The 23,923-nt window shown below is 48.1% G+C and overlaps 1 protein-coding gene across 30 annotated transcripts in view; it reads left to right on the forward strand.

Moving 5' to 3' along the window:
* Nucleotides 1–12,283, forward strand: part of TACC2 (transforming acidic coiled-coil containing protein 2) — a 257,255-nt gene extending 244,972 nt beyond the window's left edge. For 29 of the 30 annotated variants that reach the window (XM_032281896.1, XM_032281873.1, XM_032281868.1 and 26 more), the window contains 4 exons: nucleotides 5,551–5,711; nucleotides 5,960–6,066; nucleotides 7,642–7,762; nucleotides 11,734–12,283. In XM_032281896.1, the coding sequence (XP_032137787.1) occupies nucleotides 5,551–5,711; nucleotides 5,960–6,066; nucleotides 7,642–7,762; nucleotides 11,734–11,799 (455 nt within the window). In that variant the 3' untranslated portion in view covers nucleotides 11,800–12,283. Of the gene's footprint in view, nucleotides 1–5,550; nucleotides 5,712–5,959; nucleotides 6,091–7,278; nucleotides 7,607–7,641; nucleotides 7,763–11,733 lie in introns of those variants that run through there. The other variant, XM_032281882.1, reaches the window with a different exon arrangement.
* The last annotated feature ends 11,640 nt before the right edge of the window (nucleotides 12,284–23,923 follow it).

The raw sequence follows: 23,923 nt of genomic DNA on the forward strand, positions 1-23,923 counted from the left end.
AAAAAAAAAAAAAAAGGAGTGGGAAAAGGGGTGTCCCTCGAGGACACAAGCTAAAGGATGGGTTTGATTAGGACAGGAAGGCTTGCTGTTAATTCCCATGACTGAAACCTGGGAAGGTATGCTAGGTCCTGAGTAGGAAGGCAATACAGAGTAGGTAGCCCCCATATTTACCAAGAAGGAAATGGACTTACGCGCTACCTGTAGCGTTACCCTGGGTTTGGCGAGGGTGACGGGGGTCCTTGAGTCCAGGCTGCGTCAGTTGTCCAGAAGGCCGAGAAGTTTAGGTGAAGGGATTGCTTCCTGCGGACTGGCCTGCCCCTCACATAGAGGTGTGGGGGGTGAGCCCGTAGTCCAGGACGGACAGTCAACCTTCCAGTGGCCAGCCTGTTTGCAGCTCGGGCAGGGTCCGGGAGGTGGATGAGGACGGGGCACTCCCGTGTTCAATGTCCCTTTTGGGCACATTTGAAAAAGAGCCCGGGCGGGGCCCTTGAAGAATTCTGGGAGGGTTTCGTTGGACCTCCTCCACTGGATGTTTGGTGGGCTGGTGGCCTCAGGGCTGCTACAAGACCTTGGGTTTGGAGGCTTACCTTCTGCTGCAGATGGGCCTGTTGGGTGGCCTTAGCCTTTTCCTCTCGGCCATTAAAAACTTTAAATGCCATGTTTACCAGGTCCTGTATGGGAGTTTGGGGGCCCTCCTCGGCTTTTGTAAGTTTCCTCCTTATATCAGCCGCCGACTGGGAGATGAAGTGGGTGGCTAGGACTGTAGCCCCTGCTAAGGAGGCTGGATCCAGCTGGGTATGGAGGATCACAGCATTAGATAATTGGTTAAGGAAGGCAGCTGGGTTTTTATTAGGTTCCTGAGTTATTTCCCTTAACTTGTCATAATGGACTACCTTTTGGGCTGTGCTTTGCATGCCCGCTAGGAGGCACTGTAGCATTTGGTTTTGGCGGTGGTGGCAGCTGTTTTCACCAGTTTGATAATTTTAATTAGGGTTGGCCTTGGGGACTGCCGCTGTACCTACTGGCATCTGATTGTCTGTGAGATGCACCTGATTAGCGTGCGGCCAGGCCACCGTAAGGATGCGGTCATGCTCATCTGGGGTGAGGGTGGAGGATAGGATTACATATGTGGTTATGCTGGGTTAGGTTATATGCCTGGGTAAGATAGCGGAACTCTTTGGTGTAGGCAGTTGGCTTAGTGGAGAAAGACCCTAGGTGCTTCTCGATAGCCAATAGGTCAGAGGGAGAAAATGGAACGTGCACTCATACAACTCTCTCGGCCCTGGCTACCTCACGCAAAGGGCAGAGGAGTCAGGGGGTCATGAGAGTGGGTGTGAGCACTGACAAGGGAACTTATATTAGGGCTTTGGGGAGGAGAAGGAGAAGAGGGAGGAGGGAGTTGTGGCCCCGCATAAGGAGGGGGGGTTGGTAAAGCGGGCGAGGCAGGACAGATTTTCCGGGTTTTCGGAGAGTGCAGAGCCTGGCAGAGGAACAAGAGCAGAGGGCAGTCGGGAGCGCAGATACTAAAAGGCCTGGACTTTGGGGACCTCCGACTACTTGCCTTTTTTTTTTTTTTTTTTTTTTTTTTTGGCAAAAGTTATTTAAATCTGTTAGGACATTGAAGTCGAGTGTGTCCTCTGGAGGCCACTTAGACTGGTTATTTAGAGAGTACTGTGGCCAGGCCATAGCAGAGAGGAAGAGCAGCCTTTTCTTTTTTTATGGAAAGGCCCAGTTTGGGTAAATTTTGGACTAGACATCCCAATGGCAACTTGGGGTCTAGGCGGGACTCCTGATTACCCATAGTTTACTCTCTGTTTTGGGGTAATTAGGGGTGAGGAAGGATTCTAAAAAGATATTATATCTAACACGGGCAGAAATACTCCTGTCCCGGAGGGGGTGGCCGAGAGAACCTACAGGCTGCAACAATTACAATAAGAAAGAGAATAAAAGAGACAGGGCTAGGGCTGTTTGCCACATGGCAGAGTTGGAGGAAGTGAGGCCTCAGTAGTAGAAGAAAAGGAGAAGGAAAGAGAACAGAGTTACTTTTAGGGGCATAAATTCAGTAAAGCTTCCCTGCAGCTAGTGGTTTGTTACCCACTGTAGAATATTTTTTACTTCAAGGGAAGCAGGCCTAACCCACTGTATATCAGCTAACAAGAGTCTAACAAAACTGGCGAATTTACAATAAAGACAGAACCACATATAGGATTGACAGACAAAGGATAGGTGCCCCCCAGATGAGAGACCAGTCTGATGCCTTCCCGGCCACATCGCCGAAGGGATGTTTCAGGGCGTCTTGGCTAAGGTGTACCGGTATAACCCCCGGGCCTGGTCACCTCAGAGCTTTCAGTCATGAGGTGAATCACCGTTATGCCTTATGACGTCCCCGTGGAACCGCAGGTTGAGGTCCACACAAGCCCCATAGCTGTTAGGCTGTGAGACTACACGTAAACTCACTCACTCACTCGTGCCGGGGTTAGGAAGAGAAACTGAAAGTACAGTTAATTCACAGACAGGAGCTTGTATGCCAAAGGGCTAGTTTGAGGTTGTAAGCCGGGGTTTTGGTCCTGCTCCTGGGCAGGGCCCAGGTTTGTAAACAGGGCTTCTGATTACCCAAACCTCGGCCACTGCTGCGGAGATGATCGGAAGAGTGGCTCAGCGTCCCGGGCTGCGCCACCGAACACTGGAGGATACGAGAGGGTTCAGGAAGGTGGGGACGTCTCCCACAGAATCCTGACCAGGAGAAACCCCTCATGGGGAGAAGACAAGAGTGTAGGGACATCTCTATGTTCAGGTCCTCGAGATGAGGCTGGGACCCCGGGCCCACGACAAGAGACGAGGAGTTCCCACCGCGGCCGCGATTACGAGCAGGGAGTCCACGAGGCAAGCAGCGGGAGGGGTTGTGGGCAACAGAAGTCTTACCTTGTGGTGGAGCAGCTCCCCGGTCTGACTTTGAGAGGAGTCAGTTTCCCCCAGGAGGGGTCTTACAACTCCTCCCTGGTTTTGGTACCAAATGTAAGGTGTATTGCCAAGTTAAATGAGGAAATGAGGCTGGAATAAGAAAAGTAAAAGCCAGTTTATTCAGCTCCCGGGCGAGTTCTATGGTCCGGGAAAGGGGCCAGCGAAGTCACGCCTGGCTGTTTAGGGTGTGGGGTTTTATGGGGAGGGGAAGCAATTGATTGGCTTTTGGGAAACAAAGTGAAGGCAGCTTTATTGGCTGTTGGGAAACAGGATGCGCGTGGAGCGAGCTGTCATTGGTAGGCGGGCGGGACTCTGGGTAAGTGGGCCAGCCGGGGGCTATTGGGCAGGGTTTAGTGGGGCTTCTTTAACATTTTTTGGCGGGGTTTTTCAACAGCGGGCTGGGGTTGAGTGTATAGTTTGGTGCCAAGTGTGGGCTTGGGTATGGTATGCAGAGGTGGGTGTGGGGAAGCCACGTGGGGAGGCCAGATAATGAGCTTGAGGTGATGGCGTAGTTATCAGGCGCGGAGAGGGGTGGGTGTGTCCATTCAGCTCCTGGCGAGGCAACCAGCCTTACAGTGATCACAGTTTCAGGTTTGGGTTCAGGCTCTGCCATTTTCTCTGAATAGTGAGACTTAGCTTCTCAAACCCTCTGATCCGCCTTCTGTGAAATGAGGGTAGAAAAGCTGCCCTGGGTGGTTGCCATGCTGTAGTCGTTCACTCATTGCATGGACGTGAATCAGGTATCCTGTATGCCTGGCAGTGTCCTAGGCCCCGGGGCAGAGCAAGCAGACAAAACAGAGCATGCGTTCGTCAGGCAGATGCACTCACATAGGCACCCGTGTACACATGTGTGCACACATCTGATATAATGATAAGGGGTGGCTCCTGCTGAAAAGAGGAAAATAAAGGACTCTAGAGGGAGAGGAGGCGTTTCCAGCACCTCTGCGAGGGTGACATAGGATCAGAGACCTGAGCAAATGTTGGGGAGCCCTGGAAGCTCTGGGGCGGAACCCCCTGGGGCATTGGAGGCCTTTGTGGCTGAAGTGGAGAGGCCAGGGAGGGTAGGGGGCAAAGCATGCAGGCAGTGATTTGGGTGCTATTTCCGTCAGAGGGAGGTCACTGAGCAGGAGTGAGGTGGCGTGGTCTGCACATCAGGAAGCTCGTCTGGCTGCTGAGTGCTGACTCAGAGATGGTCAACACCTAGAGCAGCCAGCAGGGTGCCCGCCACACGGAAGGGCCCAGTCAGCACTGGCTGCCACTGTTCTGTGGTTTCCAGATGTGATCTGTCTATGGCAGCCAGCCCTCAGAGTCATTCCAGGTGGCAGGCAGCCCCCTCCCTGGCGACCAGGGCCTGACAGAAAGACAGGTCTGCTGAGCTCCTTCCCCAGGAGCTCTGAGTGGGGCCTTCTCCCGTCCCCGCTCTGCTCTCACCAAGAGAGCAAATGGGTTCGTCACCCACCTGAGCTGGGGATGGGTCCACACAGAGGACGGGGGTGTTTTGTGTAGAGTAGTCAGAGAACGCTTTTCCCATAGCGTAGAAATGATTTTCTAGGTAGCCACAAAAAAGAGCAAAAGTCATGTCCATTGTACCAACGTGGATACAGCTGGAGGCCGTTATCCTCAGGGAATCCATGCAGACACAGAGAGCCAAACACTGTGTGTTCTCGCTTATAAGTGGGAGCTGCACATTGGCTACACATGGACGCAAAGATGGAAACAGAAGACACAGGGAGTCCAAAATGGGGGCGGAAGGAAGGCAGACAAGGCTTGAAAAACAGGCTCATTAGAAGCCAGACCACAGCATCAATCACATTGTATGGCCTGGTAACCAACCTGCACGTGTGCCCCAAATTGAAAAAACACATATTTTCTAGATATTTAGGGCAAATTATTAGTTTGGGATGGCCAGGGGCCAGAGAGGTGGGGCAGAAGACGACGTTCCTCTCACCAGGATCAGCCACTCTGAACTGGGCCCAAATCGATTTACATTGTACATCACTGAGAAACTCACCTTGACAGAAGTAGCTCCAGGTTTCTTAGAGTTACGACACTTGCTGTATCGAAGAAGCTCTCTATGCCTGTGTGAGGGAATTTCAGAGGAGACGGATTTTGGGCTCCGGGTTTCTGGATGTGTTAAGGATCCCCAAAGACCTCCTCTCTGTCCTGATATGAAGGAGGGTCCCTTCACAGCCCACACCTCAGGACCCTTTAATTGTCCCAATACAAAATTCAGTAGCAATGTCTTCTTTACATTTTGGATCTCTCTGCTTGCTGTCAACAACCACATGGCGTCACTAGGGATGCCAGCGTAGACCCGTGAAGGGGCTGCATAGGTCAGGGAATACAAATGGCTCACTTCTACTTCATGTGAGGCTGCAAGGTCTGGGTCTGGGAAGCTGGGGCTGTGGGTATTGTTCTGTTAGAAGCAACCTGGGAGAGCTCTGGGGAGTGGGTTTGTCCCAAGGAAAAGCTGGGGTTTGAGGTGCCCCCACTGGTGAGGCTGAGTTGCATCTGAGGCCTTGGCTGGCCCCAGAGACCCAGTTTCGAGGTTCTGGGCTCCATCGTTTGGCTCCTGGTCTCTCCTGCCAGAGGATGAACAGAGAGAGAAGTCGGTCTCCCACCAGACGGTGCAGCAGCTGGTTCTGGAGAAGGAGCAGGCCCTGGCCGACCTGAACTCTGTGGAGAAGTCTCTGGCCGACCTCTTCAGGAGATACGAGAAGATGAAGGAGGTCCTGGAAGGCTTCCGCAAGGTGGGGCTGAGTCTGGGGCCCCTGGAGAAGGAGGATCTGGTTGGGAGAGATTGTGGGGAGCACTGGGTGGGTTTAGGGGTTCCAGAAGTCCATCTTGAGCCACCTCCGAGGAGGGGGTCCACGCAGGCTGGGAGACAGACTTGGCTGCCCGGGGTTGCACCTGCGTCCGAGAGTTCATGGGGTTCCCGGCACTCCTGGGCATTTGTTCTCGTGAGCTTGACAAGCCTTGTCCTCTGCCTGCGTGTCAGAATGAAGAGGTGCTGAAGAGATGTGCCCAAGAGTACCTGTCCCGAGTGAAGAAGGAGGAGCAGAGGTACCAGGCCCTGAAGGTGCACGCAGAGGAGAAACTGGACAGGTAACGTTAGCCATGTGGGGCTGTGTAGGTCACGTTGGGAGCCAGATGTAAGGCTGAGTGCCCCACAGGGTCGTGGGGTGAGCCTTATGCTGTGCTGAGGTGCAGGATCTGAGAAATAGAGAGACAGGACACAGAAGTACAAAGAAAACGCAGCTGGGCTCGGGGGGCCATGCCACCTATAGGCAGAGTCAGGCGAGGCCGGCGAGGCCCCGAATGTCCAGAAGCATGAGTATTTATTGTGTATAGGTTAGGGGGCAGGGCAGTGAGTGAAATCCCCTTTAAGGATAGTGATAGGGTCGTGAGCAATAAAACATAGGGTCCACCCCCATTAGGTCACCTAGGCCAGGAGGTGGACAGTGCACAGCAAGGGGCCCATTTCCACAAAGGCAAGGGCCGTGTGCAGTAAGGGGTCCACCCCCATTAGGTCACCGAGGCTTGAAGGTAGGCTGTGCACAGTGAAGATGGTGCAGTGTGCGATACTTCTATCTATGGGAAAACTACTTCTAAGAAGATTTATAGGAGGATGCTTTAAGTCACATAGCAGTGACAGAGCTGTCAAGGTTACCACCACCTTCTGGCAGCTTCCAATGGGTTCTATGGGAAGATGCTTTTCAAGCAGCACAGTAGCAAGAGCTGATAAAGTTCACAGTCACCAAGGTGGATTGCCATTCTGAGGGCAGCCTTCCACAAGAACGGGAGCAAGGTCCTACAACTCCTTTATCAGGAGGAGTGGCTCTCGCCCCAAGCCTGCCATACAGCGGGTATCTTTACGATACTAAACGCTGCCGCCTGGGCCATGGATTCTTGTCCTGGTATAACTTTTTCCCTTAATTCATACTCTGCACTGTGTCTGCTCCAGGCATTTCTCCGATTATAAACTGCTTATTCCTTAATTCATGCTCTGTACTGTGTCCACTCTAGGCATTCCTCCAATTATGAACTAAGATATAATTATAGGTATATATGTAGGAAAATATTCTTTAGGCACTCATACTATCAACTATTATATGATTATATAGAGAGGATTATGTAAAGGGAGCCTTCAAGCCCTATTTCTATGAACTAATATATGATTATGTAAAGGATTATATAAAAGGAAATAGTTGATTAATAACACTATAAAGTGAGATATTCCTCAAGCCCTAACTGTGCCAGGGTTCTGCTTAGCTCTCATTCCTTGGTGCCTATATGGAGGGTTACCCACAGGGCTGCTCCCAGGGGTCTCCCAGCAGCCCTTCCACAGGCAGGCTGGGACCTTTGGCAGCACCTGTGTCATTGGCTTGGAAGGGGGGAATCATCCAAGTGCATGTTTCAATAAGACTCGTGAGAAGGCACACACAGTTAGCATCATTTAATCAGTGGAGGATGCATGTGCAATGTCCAGGGTGCCCCAGCACCTTGGCCTCAGAGGAATGGAATTGGGCTTGGTGTTTTCATGGGCTCCTGTGTTCCAGCTCCAATGGGTGGGAGCTGGAGCCATATGAGGCTGCTCTCCCTGCCTGGAGCTGGGAAGCAGGAGGTATCTCTAGTGATCCACAAAGAAGAGTGATCATCCCGAGCTCCCTGTCCCTGCAGGGCCAATGCTGAGATCGCCCAGGTTCGAGGCAAGGCTCAGCAGGAACAAGCTGCCCACCAGGCCAGCCTGCGGAAGGAGCAGCTGCGAGTGGACGCCCTGGAAAGGACGCTGGAGCAAAAGGTAACAGGGAGTGGTGTGGCCTCCAGGCGGCAGGGCTGCTGCTCTCTGTGCTGCTGACCAGTCCAGACAGGCTGGGCTTCCCCGGCCACTGCTGCTCCCGAAGATAAGTTCATGCTTCATGAACATACCCTTGGCTGCTTCTGGAAGTTCCAGTTTTATGCCAGCCCTGAGACCAGCTTCCTCTCCACCATGCCTGGAACTGCAGCCTGCATGTGTGTTTACTGCTATTTTAATTCCTTTTGCAACATTCATTTATCTGTCAGATACTTATTAAGCACCTACAATGTGTTAGGCGTAGCCCTTGAACCCCTGCATCCTGCATGCTTACTGGTGAGTGGATGAGGTGCCCACCAGGCCCTGGCAGCAGTGGCCAGCTGATGCAGAACATGGGCAGTGTCAGGGCTGGAAGGCCCAGCTGGCCTCTAGTTCCAGCGACAGGAGTGCTCTTCCCAAGGACACTCAGTTTGAGCCCAGATTTCCTGCTTTTGGATCTGGCACCCATACATCTACTGTGTACACTGTCTCCCTGGGTGTCCAGATAAGAAGCTCCCTCAGCCCAGGAAGTCCCTCTGAGCATTGGGCTGTTGAGTCTGTGTATGTGTGAGGTCAGCCTACCTCCCTGGATGTGTTTCTCAAGGAGAGGATTTCCAAATGTGCAGCCTCCTTCCAGTCAATTTCCTGAGCCTTGGGGTTCCCCTGCATGTTCATCCATGAGCCCTGCAGCCTGGGGCAGCAGCACTGCTTATGCATTTTGATCCTTGATAGGCTGTCACGAGGCATCCTTTATTGGCATCAGGAATCCATGTGCCTCCCGAGTGGCCTCTGCCCCTCCAGGAGCACCCAGCCAGCCCCAGGGGATTGGCCGTTCTCCTTTGCCCACTGTGGTTGTCAGTGGTCTCGAGGGACATTTGGGCCAAGCAGTGGTGATCTCTGCCCTGGGCAAGTGTCAGCCCTTACTCCATTTAAGTGATGTTGGGGAAAGAGCCCTGGGGAGCAAGAATCAGGGCTCCTGGCCCCACTGCACCATCTGTCACAGCCCTGGGCAAGCCTCACACCCCACCTCAGGGTCTGGGTTCCCTCTAGCTCTGAAAATGAGAAGGGCAGATGTATGATTGGGCAGATGGATTTCCCTGAGGTCCAAATCTGACACTTACCTAGTCTCCACTGGGCCCTGTGCCCTACAGCAGGATGCTCCTGGCTATCCAGAATTCATTCATGTTACAGATCATTCTTTTCATTCTTATTCTTTTTTTTTTTTTTTTTTTTTTTTTCTGTTTGAGGCAGTCTTTTTCTGTTGCCCAGGCTGGAATGCAGTGGTGCAATCACAGCTCACTGCAGCCTTGAACACCTGGGCTCAAGTGATCCTCTTGCCTCAACCTCTAGAGTAGCTGAGACCCACAGGCACGTTTCCCCCTACCAGGCTAATTTTTAAATTTTTGTTTTTGTAGAGATGGCGTCTCACTTTGTTGCCCGGGCTGATCTTAAACTTCTGGGTTCAAGTGATCCTCCTGTCTCGGCTTCCCAAAGTGCTGGAATTATATATAGGTGTGACATTAATTTCATTCTTTAACTTTCTTCTTAGGATGAAAAAGACAGATGGCTACTAGACAGAATTTAATATCAAAATTGCATTTAAGAAAGTCTGGACTATGCCAAATATGGCAGATATGTTCAACCACCTCTGTTTTGTAGGCTCTGATGTGTTCTTAGCAGTAACCTCAGAACAAGATATGTGGTCACAACTGCCCAGTGCAAGTTTTTGCTCACTCACCCAGCATTTATTAACATTATTGTTTTAGTGTTGAGTGTGCTTTTTTTTTTTTTTTTTTGAGACAGAGTCTCACTCTGTCACCCAGCCTGGAGTGCAATGGTGTGATCTCAGCTCACAGCAACCTCTGCCCCCTGGGTTCAAGCGATCCTGCCTCAGCCCCTTGAGTAGCTGGGATTACAGGAGCGTGCCACCACGCCCAGCTAATTTTTGTATTTTTAGTAGAGATGGAGTTTCAACATCTTGGCCAGGCTGGTCTTGAACTTCTGACCTCCTGATCCACCCGCCTTGGCCTCCCAAAGTGCTGGAGAGTGTACATTTTTTATTTGTTGTATGTTGATAATCCCTGTGTGGCATATTTGGTGACTTGAAAAATGAAATGTTCCATTAAAACAAAAATCATTAGAAGCTGGGTGTGTTGGCATGCTCCTGTGGTCCCAACTACATGGGAGGCTGAGGTGGGAGGACTGCTGGAGCCCAGAAGTTCAAGGCTGCAGTGCGCTGTGATTGTGCCTGTAAGTAGCCAACTGCATTGCAGCCTGGACAACAGAGCAAGACCCCATCTGGAAAGAAATAAAAACCATACTTCATAGTCATTTTGGCTATTGTAGCAGTTGAACATAAAATGTTTCTTGGTGAGAAATGTAGCAATGCATGTGTTTGAGATGGTTCCCCATTTCCATCAGGGTTTGGTGATGTTTATTTCTTTATTTTTTTATTTTGAGATGGAGTCTTGTTCTGTCACCCAGGCTGGAGTGCAGTGGTACGATCTCGGCTCACTACAACCTCCACCTCCTGGGTTCAAGCAATTCTCTGCATCAGCCTCCCGAGTAGCTGGGATTATCAGTGCGTGCCACCATGCCCATAATTTTTTTGTATTTTTAGTAGAGACGGGGTTTCACTATGTTGGCCAGGCTGTTCTTGAACTCCTGACCTCATGATCCACCCACCTTGGCCTCCCGAAGTGCTGGAATTATAGGCATAAGCCACCGCGCCTGGCCACTAATAGTAATTTTAAGATTGGGGGTCAGTGCTGCATGCTATTCAGAGCCCCATCTTCCAGCTGGTGATTCAGTGCCTCTCTGCAGCTGTTGACCTCGGAGATGCAAATTGAGGCAGGAGGTGGGCCAGGGTCATGTTCAAGGCAGGTTTCTCTCCCAGTGGGGACTGCTGCTGGGGAGGACTGGAACTTCCCCTCCACTGAGGAGAGCCACTTCTTCCCCAGCACTGGCACAATGATGAGCAACAGCAGGAGTTCTAACCTGCAAACAGAGGGCACAGGGCTCTGGGCTGGAACATGTCTCAGGAGTTCCAAGGTTTTCAGGGGAGGGCTCTGCACAGCCTCAGGGACCCGCTTTTGGTGAAGACTCACCTTCCACAGGAACCCCAGGGAAAATCTGGCTGCAGAACAGCCCCAGTATGCTGGAGCGGTCCAGCCCCCTTGGAGAAGGCCGCTGGAGAGTGTTTGCACTGTTGAACCAGATCAGCATCAGGGCGGCATGTTACCGATCTGGGAGGAAAGCCACAGTGCCCGTGATGGAGGCATCGCCCTGCCGGATCCCCTCACTCTCTTGAAAGGATGGACAGTGTAGGATCATCTGTGATAGACAAACGTGTGGTTGGTTCCTCTTGATTAGACAGGCAAGGTGTGGTGGGAGGACCACCTTAAAGCCAACCTGCATCTGCCTCCACCCCTCGTCATGACCCGGTGGCCACAGCGCCACCTATTTGACATCCCTCTGAGCAATACAAGTGATCCCACTCACACAGAACTGCTTAACTCCCCTGTGCTCCTGAAGGGTTTACCTGAGACCCTCCTCATCTGAGATCACATCCTTCCCAGGCAAATAAAGGGAAAGGAACCAGACTAGTTAGTCCTTTACTCTGTGCTGGTCACTATCAGCGAACTACATTTATCACCTCATTTACTTCTTAGGAACATGTTATCATCTACGTTCTAGAGATAAGGACACCAAGGCTCAAAGAGGTTGTGTAACCTGTGGGAGATCACACAGCTAGAGCCGGGATGTATATTCCGATTGTTTGCCTCCAAGTCATTTGTCTCACTGCTTTAGATAACTTCCCCATATGTCAGTGGGGACCAAAGGGCCTGGTGGACCCCAATCTCCCCACAGAGCCCCATGACCATTCTGATTGGCCAGGTTTCAACCATCAGCAACTTCTTTCTTGTCTTCACTTGCAGAATAAGGAAATAGAAGAACTCACCAAGATTTGTGATGAACTGATTGCCAAAATGGGGAAAAGCTAACTGAACCGAATGCTTTGGACTTAACTGTTGCGTGCAATATGACCGTCAGCACACTGCTGTTCCTCCAGTTCCATGGACAGGTTCTGTGTTCACTTTTTCGTATGCACTACTGTATTTCCTTTCTAAATAAAGTTGATTTGATTGTATGCAGTACTAAGGAGACTATCAGAATTTCTTGCTATTGGTTTGCATTTTCCTAGTATAATTCATAGCAAGTTGACCTCAGAGTTCCTGTATCAGGGAGATTGTCTGATTCTCTAATAGAACACACATTGCTGACCTTGGCCTTGCCGTTTGTACACGAGTTCCCAGGGTGAGCAGCTTTTGGATTTAATATGAACATGTACAGCGTGCATAGGGACTCTTGCCTTAAGGAGTGTAAACTTGATCTGCATTTGCTGATTTGTTTTTAAAAAAACAAGAAATGCATGTTTCAAATAAAATTCTCTATTGTAAATAAATTTTTTTCTTTGGATCTTGGCAATAAGTGTGGCTCTAATTTATTTTCTGGGAAGGGTTGAGTCTTTTCTCACCTTTGTCAAATATCAGATTTGGGTTTGTGCTCTTCTCTGTCATTGCTTTGTCCACAGACTTAAATAACACTTCCTTTGTTATCGTGACTGCATTTGTAAGATGAAGCTAATAAGAAATATTTACTTGCTACTTAAATAATTAAGTGAATGCATTGGATTAGCTGAGATTTTGTTTTGTTTTGTTTTTTGGGGGTAGAGTCTCGCTCTGTTGCCAGGCTGAAGCACAGTGGCACAATCTCAGCTCACTGCAACCTCTGCCTCCCGGGTTTAAGTGATTCTCCTGCCTCAGCCTCCCAAGTAGCTGAGAGTACAGTGCCAGCCACCATGCCCAGCTAATTTTTGTAGTTTTAGTAGAGATGGGGTTTCACCATGTTGACCAGGATGGTCTCAATCTCTTAACCTCATGATCTGCCCACCTTGGCCTACCAAAGTGCTGGAATTACAGGTGTGAGCTACTGCGCCCGGCCAAGTTTTACTAAGCCTCTTTGACTTTAGGAAGCAAATCTATTTCCTGTTATTTAATCAAGGACGTAACAGGCTGTCACTCTTTCTGTCCAGTCTCTTAGTGTTTGAAGGTCAATGCCAAAACCTCCATTCCCCTCTAAAGAAAGAATGGGGAAAGGGTGAGCAATTGCCAATGGGTGGCAGGTAATGAGGCCACTTTGGAAATAGCAGTATGCCTGGCTTAGATCGCGTCACTGCCGCTGACTTGCTCAGGGCTCCCAGGTTGAAGCGTGGGTGGATGGGGGGCGTTAGGGGGGTGGAAAGGTGTGACCATTTCCTAAGGCTGCCATTAACAAATCGCTGCAAATATTGACAACTTCAAACAGCAGAAGTTTATTCTCAGTTCTGGAAGCCAGAAGTCCAAAATCAAAGTGTCTGTGGGGTTAATTCCCCCAAGAAGCTCTGTGAGTCTGTCCCATGCCTCTCCCAGTGACTGGAGGCTGCTGGCTCTCCTGGGCATCCCTTGGTGTGTACCTGCAGCACTCCAATCTCTGCCTCTGTCTTCACGTGACCTCCTCGCTGTGTCTGAGATTTCCCTCCTTTCTTACGAGAACGCCAGCATGGGATGAGGCCATCCCCAATCAAGGATGATCTTATCTCAAGATCCTGAGTTACATTGGCAGAGACCCTGTCTCCAAATAAGGTTGCGTTCGCAGGAAGGAGGGATTAGGATGTAGACATATCTTTGGGTACATGTGTGTGTCAATGGGATGTGTGGTATGGGCTGTAAACCTGGAAGGCAGACCAGAGCCCCTGACGGCCGAGAGCTGGGCTGTCCCTCTTCCTGCCTCAGCATGGTGGCTTTGGGATACTCCTCTCAGTAGGACAACCCACATCCATAACAGGGTAGGCCTTAGGTAGCCTCAGCTTTTCGGGGACAGGGTGGGGAGACTTTTCTGTGATTTACGAGGTGGATGAAGTTCGGCTGTGCCAGACAGCTCCAAGGAGAGAGGACCACACATGCGCTGCCTGGCAGCCTCCTCTGGGTGCTGGGGGGCAGCGGGGTGATGCCTGGCATCTTTTGTGCCCTGAGATCCTTTGTTTTCTTTCTGCTACACTTTCAAGATCCATCCATCAGAGCCTGCCTCTGGTACCACTGAGACCCTCACCCGCTAAGCACCCTAAGCTGGGGCAAGGAGACTACCTCCATCCCATTGCCAGCATGCTTTGCTTTGCCCAGCCTTCCGGTCACAGCATGTTCTGGGGCCCCTTACCCAGGTGCCCGCTTCTCTCGGCCAAACCTCTGCCCTGCCCTTGCTCTGGATTCTGGCTTTGACTCCGTTCTCAGAAATGCCCTGCTTGTATCCCTTGGAAACTTCTTTCTCATTAAGTAAAACATTTCCATTGTGAAAAAATTAGAAAGGAGGTTAAAAAACCAAGAAACTGTTAATGTTCGTATGCATATTTTATGGCCTTTTCCTCAATCTATAAAATATCTTATTTGTTGTTTGTATTTATACAAGTGCCACCCAGTCCACCCTGTGCAGTGTCTGTGGTGGTCCTGCATACAGTTTTGTAAACTTTTTTTCACCTAATACTATAATGTGATCATCACGTTATGGTAAACTTTTCATATCAATAAGTATAGCTCTTCATCATTTTCAAGGCTGCGTAGCATTCCATTGTACCAAAATGTGTTTAACCAACCCCCACCCTGTACTAATGAGCATTTATATTGTGTCCATGTTTTTCTATCATTGTGCGTGCCACAGGAGTATCCTTACATATGTTTATGAACTCGAGTATTCTTTAGGCTAAATGTTTTTTTTAATTTCTGGGGTACATGTGCAGATCTTGCAGGATTGTTACATAGGTATACACTTGCCATGGTGATTTGCTGCCTCCATCCCCTTGTCCTCTACATTAGGTATTTCTCCAAATGTTATCCCTCCCCAGTCTCCCCACACCCTGCTATCCTTCCCCTAGCCCTCCACCCTCCAATAGACGCCATTGTGTCTTTTTCCATCCCTGTGTCCACGTGTTCTCACTGTTCAACACCCACCTATGGAGTGAGAACATGCGGTGTTTGGTTTTCTGTTCTTGTGTTTGTTTGCTGAGAATGATGGTTTCCAGATTCATCCATGTCCCTGCAAATGACATGAATTCATCCTTTTTTATGGCTGCATAGTATTCCATGGTGTATATGTGCTACATTTTCTTTATCCAGTCTATCATTGATGGGCATTTGGGTTAGTTCCAAGTCTTTGCTATTGTAAACAGTGTCGCAATAAACATACATGTGCATGTGTCTTTATAACAGAACAATTTTTAATCCTTTGGATATATACCCAGTAATGGGACTGTTGGGTCAAATGGTGTTTCTATTTCTAGATCTTTGAGGAATCGCCACACTGTCTTCCACAATGGTTGAACGAATTTACACTCCCACCAACAGTGTAAAAGTGTTCCTATTTCTCCACATTCTCTTCTAGGCTAAATTTTTAAGAGTGGGTCACCTGGGTTAAAGATGTCACTGCACTTCAGCCAGAGACCACTGGGACCTGCGGTTGAGCAAGTGGGGTTTATTGCTTGTTGCAAAAGTGAGCCAGGGCACACGCCAGAGGAGGCCCTGAACTTCTCAGCTGGAGGGTCTCAGGAAGGCTGCAGGCGTGGGATTCGGACTTGGGTTAGTGATTCCAGCAAGGGTTTCAGGAAGCTGGGCTTTGCTCTGCATTGAATGCTGCCAAGACACGGAGGCAATTCCAAGACTGGGTGCCTTGATAAATCTGACCTAGAAGAAGAGAGGACTAGAGTAAGAGAAAGCTGAAACTGGCAAGGAGGCAACAGTCGCTCATACATATCAGCCAGGACTGAGAGAGCTGCTCCTTATTGTGGTTTGGATGATGTCCCGTACGGATGCAGACATTTGTGGAGTGGACTTGTTTTTGTTCTAATTCACTGCAGTCCGAGTGGCCTGTCTGGTGCTGATGGTTTGTGAAATGGTTTATGGCCTAGGCCCAGCCATGAGTGCCAGGTCAGCTCCAGGATGCTAGCGGCTGTTTTTCTCTTTCTCAAAGGGTTTGCACATTTTTAAAGTTTGGGAAGCTCATTGCCAAATAGCCTTCCTCTAAGGTTGAACTGCTGTACGGCCCCTCCCCTCTTAGTGGTCTATGCATTTTTGGGTATGTGATCCAGCCCCTGGGCTGCACTCTTTCTACCTGTCAGCCCAGCCTAGCAGCAAGGAGGGAAGAGACAGCAAGAATAGTAGTTAAATAATATAACTGACTACAAGAAGATGTTCACAGTTTTCCCTCCATCCTGTGATTGCAGTTGTTCTCAACTAATTTGTTGGGCCGTCTCTAAAGCCTCCAGTGAAAGAACATTTCTACTTGTTGTTACAGATAAGTATCTGAATCGAACAGACCCTGCCTGACTGCCATGAAAATTACTGTGCCCAGAGCAGATAAATGCAGGGAAGCAGTCAGTTCCCCTGCAGAACTGTGTCTTAACAGAGCTTATTTCTCTTTGAATAAGTGTAACTCAGGCGGAGAAGGGAGTGGCCCCAGAATATAACGGGTCATTCCTGTAGCCAGAGACCTGTGTCATGGGGGTAGCAATGCCCATCCTGTGCAACTATTATGAAGGTTAGGGAAAATGAACACAGCTGCTGGGCACACAGTAAAGCTTAATCAATGGTGGCGATAATGACGATGAAGACTATAGAGACTTGGCAAAGAAGTGGTAAGGGCCTCTGTGGCCCGGGACCCCGGAGAAGTGGGCCAGCTCTGTTGGCTCTGAGGGGTTTGTGGCCTGGGATCCCGGAGAAGTGGGCCAGGCCTGCCTCATGTCCTGGGGGCAGGGGCCAAGCCACAGAAAGGCTCCTCCATAGGGAGAGGGGCTTGCCTCAATCCTCCTCCTACCCAGGATCTGCATGTAGGTGCCTTGGGGTTGGAGACATGGAGGATGGACCAAGCTTGTGCTGTGTGCAATCACAGCCCACACAAATGCATGGAAAACTAAATCCCCGACTCCCAGGCTTGGCCTCGGGCCCACCTCCACGCTTGGCTGCCTCGCTACCCCAGCATTGCCCAGGCTGTGGCTCCGTCCCTAGGATGCTCCAGGAAGTGGCGTGCCTCAGCCCACCCATCATTTGTTAGCATGCTTTGCGGTGGGGCCTGAGCAGTGTGTTTCTATTCACCTGGCTTCTCCTTTGAAACCTTTAAGGGCTGTGTCAAGGCAAGCAGGGATATGAGATGGGGGAAGCCCCCACAATAGAGGGCTGGGGTGATGACTGCACCCTCTTCCTCCTCCACCTCCCCCGTGGGCCATCTGGCTGGAATGTGGAGAGGAAAGCTCACCCCGATGAAGGGCTGGGCTACAGGATTTCAGCTCTGCAACCTTTTTTTTTTTTTGAGACACAGCTTCGCCCTGTCACCCAGGCTGGAGTGCAGTGGCGTGATCTCGGCTCACTGCAACCTCTACCTCCCGGGTTCAAGCAGTTCTCTGCCTCAGCCTCCCGGGTAGCTGGAATTACAGGTGCCCGCCACCATGCCCAGATAATTTTTAAATTTTTAGTAGAGATGGGGTTTCACCATCTTGGCCAGGCTGGTCTTGAACTCCAGACTTTGTGATCCACCTGCCTCAGCCTCCCAAAATGCTGGGATTACAGGCATGAACCACTGCGCCCAGCCAGCTCTGCCACCTTCTAACTGTGACCAGGGTAGGTCACACTGGCTCTGGGCCCACGGTGAAGATCCCTACTTACCCACAGGGCCATTGTGAGGTGTGCCTGGCCCCAGGACCGACATGGGCTCAGATGAGTCGCTTTTTCCCCTGCACTTACTTTCTCTCATGCACGTGTTCACCCTCCGGATGGCAGCTGAGAAGTGTTTACATTATTTGGCTTTGCTGAGTGGGAGCTTAAGAGCAGGCACCTGACCCCATTTGAGGTTCCCCCTCCCCCGTGCGTGTCCGGGGAGCTTTGGGATTCTCAGCATTCTTAGGAACTTGGGTTTGCTAAGTCAGCTGAAATTTTGAGCTTCTAACTTTTTTTTTTCCTGGCTCAGCATTTCCTCAGGGCTCTCAAATTAAAGGTAGCTTTGTTGAGATAGGAAGATTACCTTGTGAGGGCAGGGAGTAGATGTAGGTGGAGAGGGAGCAAGGTAAGAGGGGGTGGTCACTGAGGACAGCAGCCTGGGACTGGGGATCCTGGGGATTCCTTTTCTCAGCCCCTTGGGTGTAAGATCTGAGGGGCCCGAGGGCCATGCCAGGGAGCCTCCCCCTGCAGACACCTCCCCATTCCCAGCTGCTGACCTGGGAGAGAAGCCATCCATGCTCTGCATGGGACAGGTGAGGGAGGCGACCGGGTCAGAAAGAACTGCCTGGCTGGATGGCAATTGCTCCTTTCACCTGCTCCTTGGCCTTGGTAAGGTGCTGAGGTTTCTTTCTCTCTTTTTTTTTGTTTTGAAATGTGAATTTTAACATTTCAAATTATTATTTCTTCTAACATTGTTGTACTTTTTTTTAAATTAAGGTTAAACAGAATTTACCATCTTAACTGCTTTTTTTAAAGTTCATTTCACCTTTTACATTCTTTTTTTTTTTAATTGTAGTTTAAGTTCTGGGGTATGCAGATCTTGCAGGATTGTTGCATATGTACACAGGTGCCATGGTGCTTTGCTGTCTCCCCGCCACCTACATCAGGCATTTCTCCCCATGTTATTCCTCCCCAACCTCCTCACCCCCGCTGTCCCTTCCCTAGCCCCTCACCCCCTACTTAACTGCTTTTTAAGTGTATAGTACAGGATTAACTACATGCACTTTTTTTTTCTTTTGAGGAAAGGTCTTGCTTTATCACCCTGGAATGCAGTGGCACCATCAGGGTTCACTGCAATCTCTACTTCCTGGGCTCAAGTGATTCTCCCACCTCAGCTTCCTGAGTAGCTGGGACTACAGGTGTCTGCCATCATGCCCAGTAAATTTTTTATTTCTTGTAGAGACAGGGTCTCGCTATGTTGCCAGGGCTGGTCTCAAACTCCTGGCCTCAAGCAGTCCTCCTGCCTCGGCCTCCCAAAGTGGTGGGATTACTGGCATGAGCCATTGCACCTGACCCTAAGTGCACATTATCGTGCAACAGACCTGTAGAACTTTATCATCTTACAGAACTACAATTCTGTATGCAACCCCCTTTTCCTCTTCCCACCACCCGCCATTCTACTTTCTGCTTCTAGGAGTTTGACTAGTCTAGATACTTCACGTAAGTGAAATCAGGCAATATTTGTCATTTTGTGACTGGCTACTGGGGTCCTTTGAGATCTCATATGAATTTTAAGATTCTTTTTTTCTATTTCTGCAAAATATGACTTTGGGATTTTGATAGAATTGCATTAAATCTGCAGGACACTTTTAACAGTATTAAGTTTTCCAACCCATGAATTGGGTTTTCTTTCCATTTATGTTTGTCTTTAAATTCTTTCAGCAATGTTTTGGAATGTTTAATGTACAAATCTTTCTCTTTGGTTAAGTTTATTTTGATGCCATCATAGGTGGGATTGTTTTCTGTTTAATTGTTCACTGTTATTGTATGGAAATGCAACTGATTTTTTTGTATTGATTTTGTAGTCTGCAACTTTACTGAATTCATTTATTAGTTCTATCAGCTTCTTTGTTTATAATCTTTAGAGTTTTCTAAATATAATGTCATGTTAGCTGTGAACAGAGATAATTCCTCCTCTTCCATTCAGGTGGCCTCAGTATCACAAATTATATCTTTTCATATTTTGTAACCATTAGCATAGGTTGTTTTTTGTTTGGTTGGTTTTTTTTGGTTTTTTTTTGTTTTTTAATTTGGTAGAGAGAGCTCTATCACCCAGGCTGGAATGCAGTGGCACAAACTCAGCTCACTGCAGTCCCAACCTCTGGGGCTCAAGTTATCTTCCCACTTCAGCCTCCTGAGTAGCTGGGACCATAGTTGCATGCCATCATGCCTGGCTAATTTTGTTTGTTTTTTGTAGAGATGAAGCCTCACTATGTTGCCCAGGCTGGTCTTAAACTCCTGGGCTTGTGCAATCCTCATGCCTCAGCCTCCCAAAGTGTTGGGATCACAGGCATGAGCCACCATGCCCAACATAACACAGTTTTATAGTTATTTTCATGCTTTTATCTTCTTAATTCCATATAAGAATTAAGTGATTTATGCAACAGTTACTGTATTACAGGATTCTGAATTTGTATATGTATTTACATTTACTAGAGAGCTTTATATTTTTGTTTTCTTTCATGTTGTTACCTAATTTTTTTTTTTTTCATTTTAACTTGAAAACTCCCCTTAGCAATTCTTATGAGGCAAGTCTAGTAGTGATGAACTTCTTCAGTTTTTGTTTATCTAGGAAGGTCTTTATTTCACCTTCATTTTTGAAAAAAGTTTTTTCAGATGTAGTATTCTTGGTTGGCAGTTTTCTTCTTTCAGCACTTTGAATATATCATTCCACTCCCTTCTAGCATATAATGTTTCTGCCGAAAAATCTGTGGATAATCTTAGAGTAGCTCTCTTGTACATTATGACTTGCTTTTTCTTGCTGTTTCATGATTTTCTTTTTGTCTTTTACTTTTAAGTTTTATTCTGATATATCTCTGTGTGAGCCTCTTTGTGTTTAGCCTAGTTGGAATCCTGTAAGCTTCTTGAATGTGGATATACATTTTCTTTCTCAGATTTGTGACGTTTTCAGTTACTATTTCTTCAAATAAGCTCTCTGCCTTTTTCTCTTCTCTTTCTGATGCTCTTGTAATATGCGTATTGGTCTGGTTGATGGAGTACACAGGTCTCTCAGATTTTCTTCACTTTTCTTCTTGCTTCTTTTATTTTCCCCTCTGACTTGATAATTTCAAATAATCTCTCTTCAAGTTCCTCTGATTCTTACTTTTGCTTGATCAAGTATGCTATTGAATCTCTCTAGTGAATTTTTTATTTACATTATTGTATTCTTCAGTACCAGGATTTCATTTTGGTTCTTTTTTAGTTTCTATTTCTTTGCTATTTTCATTTTATTCATACACCATTTTCCTGATTTTTAGTTGTCTCTTTTTGTTCTCTTACAGCACATTGAGCTTCTTTAAGATGATTGTATTTATTTCCTTGTCAGGTAACTCATAGATCTCCATTTTTTAAGGGCAGTTTTTGGAGATTTACTCTATTCCTTCGACTGGATTATGTTTACCTATTTCATGTGCTATGGGTTTTTGTTTTTATTTTATTTTTTGCTGTGATTCGTTCATTTGAAAAACAACAGTCACAGCAGTCACCCCTCACAGTCTTTATAGACCAGCTTCCTCAGGGAAAAACCTTTACCCATCAGTTCAACCAGTGATTCTGGGGACCTCACAAAACATTTTCTGAGAATGTATCTTCTCTGGACTTGTGTGTATAATTTCCCAAATAGAAACCTTTGCTGGCTTCTTTTTAGGAGCTTGTAGGCTCTTGTTCCTTCTGATGTACTGCAGGTTCTCTGGCACTGTGACAAGACACTCAACTCTCTTTTGTTCTCAGCAACCCCCAGGCATCCAAAATATGCCAGTTCGTCATAATTGCTCCAAGTAAGATGAGACAGAAACTAGTCCTGTGGGCATCATGCCAAAAAGCTGAAATGTTGAGTGTACATTCCATTCTTCTTTTTCTTTCCCAGTGGAGAAGTCATGAGGTTTTTGCTCCTGATGGCACCACGTTGTGCTGGCTTAGGGGAAGGGCTATCTTGTTTCTATATGAAATGGTTTTTCTTGCCTGTTTCAATGTGACTGTTCTTTGCTTTGAGCTTGCATAGGGGTACAACAACTTAACTGATTACTGGAGTCTCAAAAGGCTTTTTGAACTGTATATTGCCAAGTTAGTTTCCCTGTCGGGGAACAAGACTGGGAGCTTCCTATTCTGCCATCTTGCTCAGATCCTAAGCAAAGCCTCCTTGTTTTCCATGATATTCTCACTAGAAAAAAATTGAACAAAGCAGGGTGGAGACGGGTATGGACAGGGTCAAAGTGTGTGTATGCACAGGGATTGTTGGAAGGAGGAAAGATATTAGCATTTGAACACCCACAGTGGCTCTCAGGTTAGTGCTATCTCTTTTAGCCTGAAATGATGTGGTGAATGAAAACTATTTTTGTTTTACAAGAAGGAAACAGGCTCAGAGAAGTTAGACTTGCTCAGGTCACTCAGGAAAAAAGGCAGCCAGGATTCAAACCCAGGTCTTCAGGATGGAAAAGCCCACATCCTTTACAATCGCTGGAGAAGTGTTTTCTTTACAAGGAAGTCCAAGAAGAAGGTGATGGGGAGATGAGATAGAGGGGAGAGGATGCTCCCAAGAGCATGTGGTGGGGCCTTATATCTATTCTTTAGACTAGTTGGTAGCACTGCCTGTAAGTCTGGACTTGACTCCTCTATTGCATTTATGGACTATAGAAAGCATTCTTCTTGTTCGGTGGATGGAAGCGGCAGTGGGACTCACCAAGGGTGTGTATTGTTAGATGCATTTGAGTGGCTTTGTTCTTCGTCATCTTTGTTTGTTTCCCTTGGGTGGTCAGTGGATCCGTGGTGCCTTCCCAGGTTGGTGGTGACCAGCTGGGCAGGGCTTCTGCACTCTCAGGACTGGATTCTCAATGATAGAATCTGGAGAGTTCACGGACTGTCTTTTGGGTTTATTTGGAAAAGCAACTTGGAGATCAAAAGAGATAGAACTAGATAAAACTCAGACTCCTTGGCCTCTATGAGTACTGGGATATCAAGACCCTTCTTCCCTTCCTTCCTCGTTCCTCTGTTCTCACCCTGCACTGCAATCAGACTGCATGGATCATTCCTTCAGTGGGTCCTTATTTCTCCACTCCAGCCTAGGACGTGCTGTTCTGTCTGCCTGGGACACTCACCCTTATCCCCATCATTTTGTCTCTCAGCTAACTTCTATTCTGTTATGTCACTTCCTCCAGGGAGTCCTCCTTGAACCCTTGGGCCTGGGTCAGTGTTTTAAAAATGTAGGTTTTATTATTATTTTGTTACAATTGAGATATGGTGAGGCCAATAGATAAGGAGATAATTACCTTTGAAAAGATCATTTGTTACAGTTCCCAAGAGGAGGGGGTATACGGGGAAGCAGTAGGGTTAGGAGGCAGAAGGAGTGAGGGGAAAACATGGGCAAGAGCCTTTACTGTGGATCCCATGGGAAGAAATGAGTGAGGCAGTGTAGTCAGGTTTAGAACTGGTGAGATGGAATAACTTCTGTGGGCTCTGGGGAATAGGGATTGTCTCTCATCTGGTAGTACTTGATCCTAGGTGATTAGGGCAAGTGGATAGTGGTCCTGAGTTTGAGAGCCTGATAAAGGAAGGTGATTGGGGTATTGGCTGTAGCTTAATTGGTTTGTATATGAAAGGCATGCTTGTAGGAGTCCTTTATTATTGCCAGGAATTATTAATAGCCCTGGGAGGGGCAGTCCCTCCAGAGTGAGCAAGGTTCCAGATGTCAAAACCTCAGAATGGAAAAGCAGGCTAATACGGTCCATTACCCCGCCTATGAGTTCCTGCAGCTCACTGACTTGACTACACTGTGAGGCTTACAGCGCAGAGGTTAAACCCCCAAAAGTAAGGTGCCCAGGCACAGAAGGTGATTTTCACGGGCAGCTTACATATGAGTTTTTAAAAAAGTTATGTAGTTATTTCAATGTATATTCCAAATAAGCATACCAAATATGATACTTCATTGATAAAGTTACTTTAAAAACATCATAACGAAATGTTACATAAAAATGTAAGTCCAGACTGGGCACAGTGGCTCACGCCTGTAATCTCAGCACTTTGGGAGGCAGAGGCAGGCAGATCACAAGGTCAAGAGATCAAGACCATCCTGGCCAATGTGGTGAAACCCCATCTCTACTAAAAATATAAAAATTAGCTGGGCGTGGTGGCGCATGCCTATAGTCCCAGCTACTCAGGAGGCTGAGGCAGAAGAATCACTTGAACCCAGGAGGCGGAGGTTGCAGTGAGCTGAGATCACCCCACTGCACTCCAGCCTGGACGACAGAACGAGACTCTGTCTCAAAAAAAAAGAAAAAGAAAAAGGTAAGTTCAGTAATGTACAGAATGAAGCTGTGAAGGTAATGCACATCCTTCT

Source organism: Sapajus apella, unplaced genomic scaffold (assembly GCF_009761245.1).
Source record: "Sapajus apella isolate SASKATOON/1434 unplaced genomic scaffold, GSC_monkey_1.0 scaffold13, whole genome shotgun sequence".
NCBI lineage: Eukaryota > Metazoa > Chordata > Mammalia > Primates > Cebidae > Sapajus > Sapajus apella.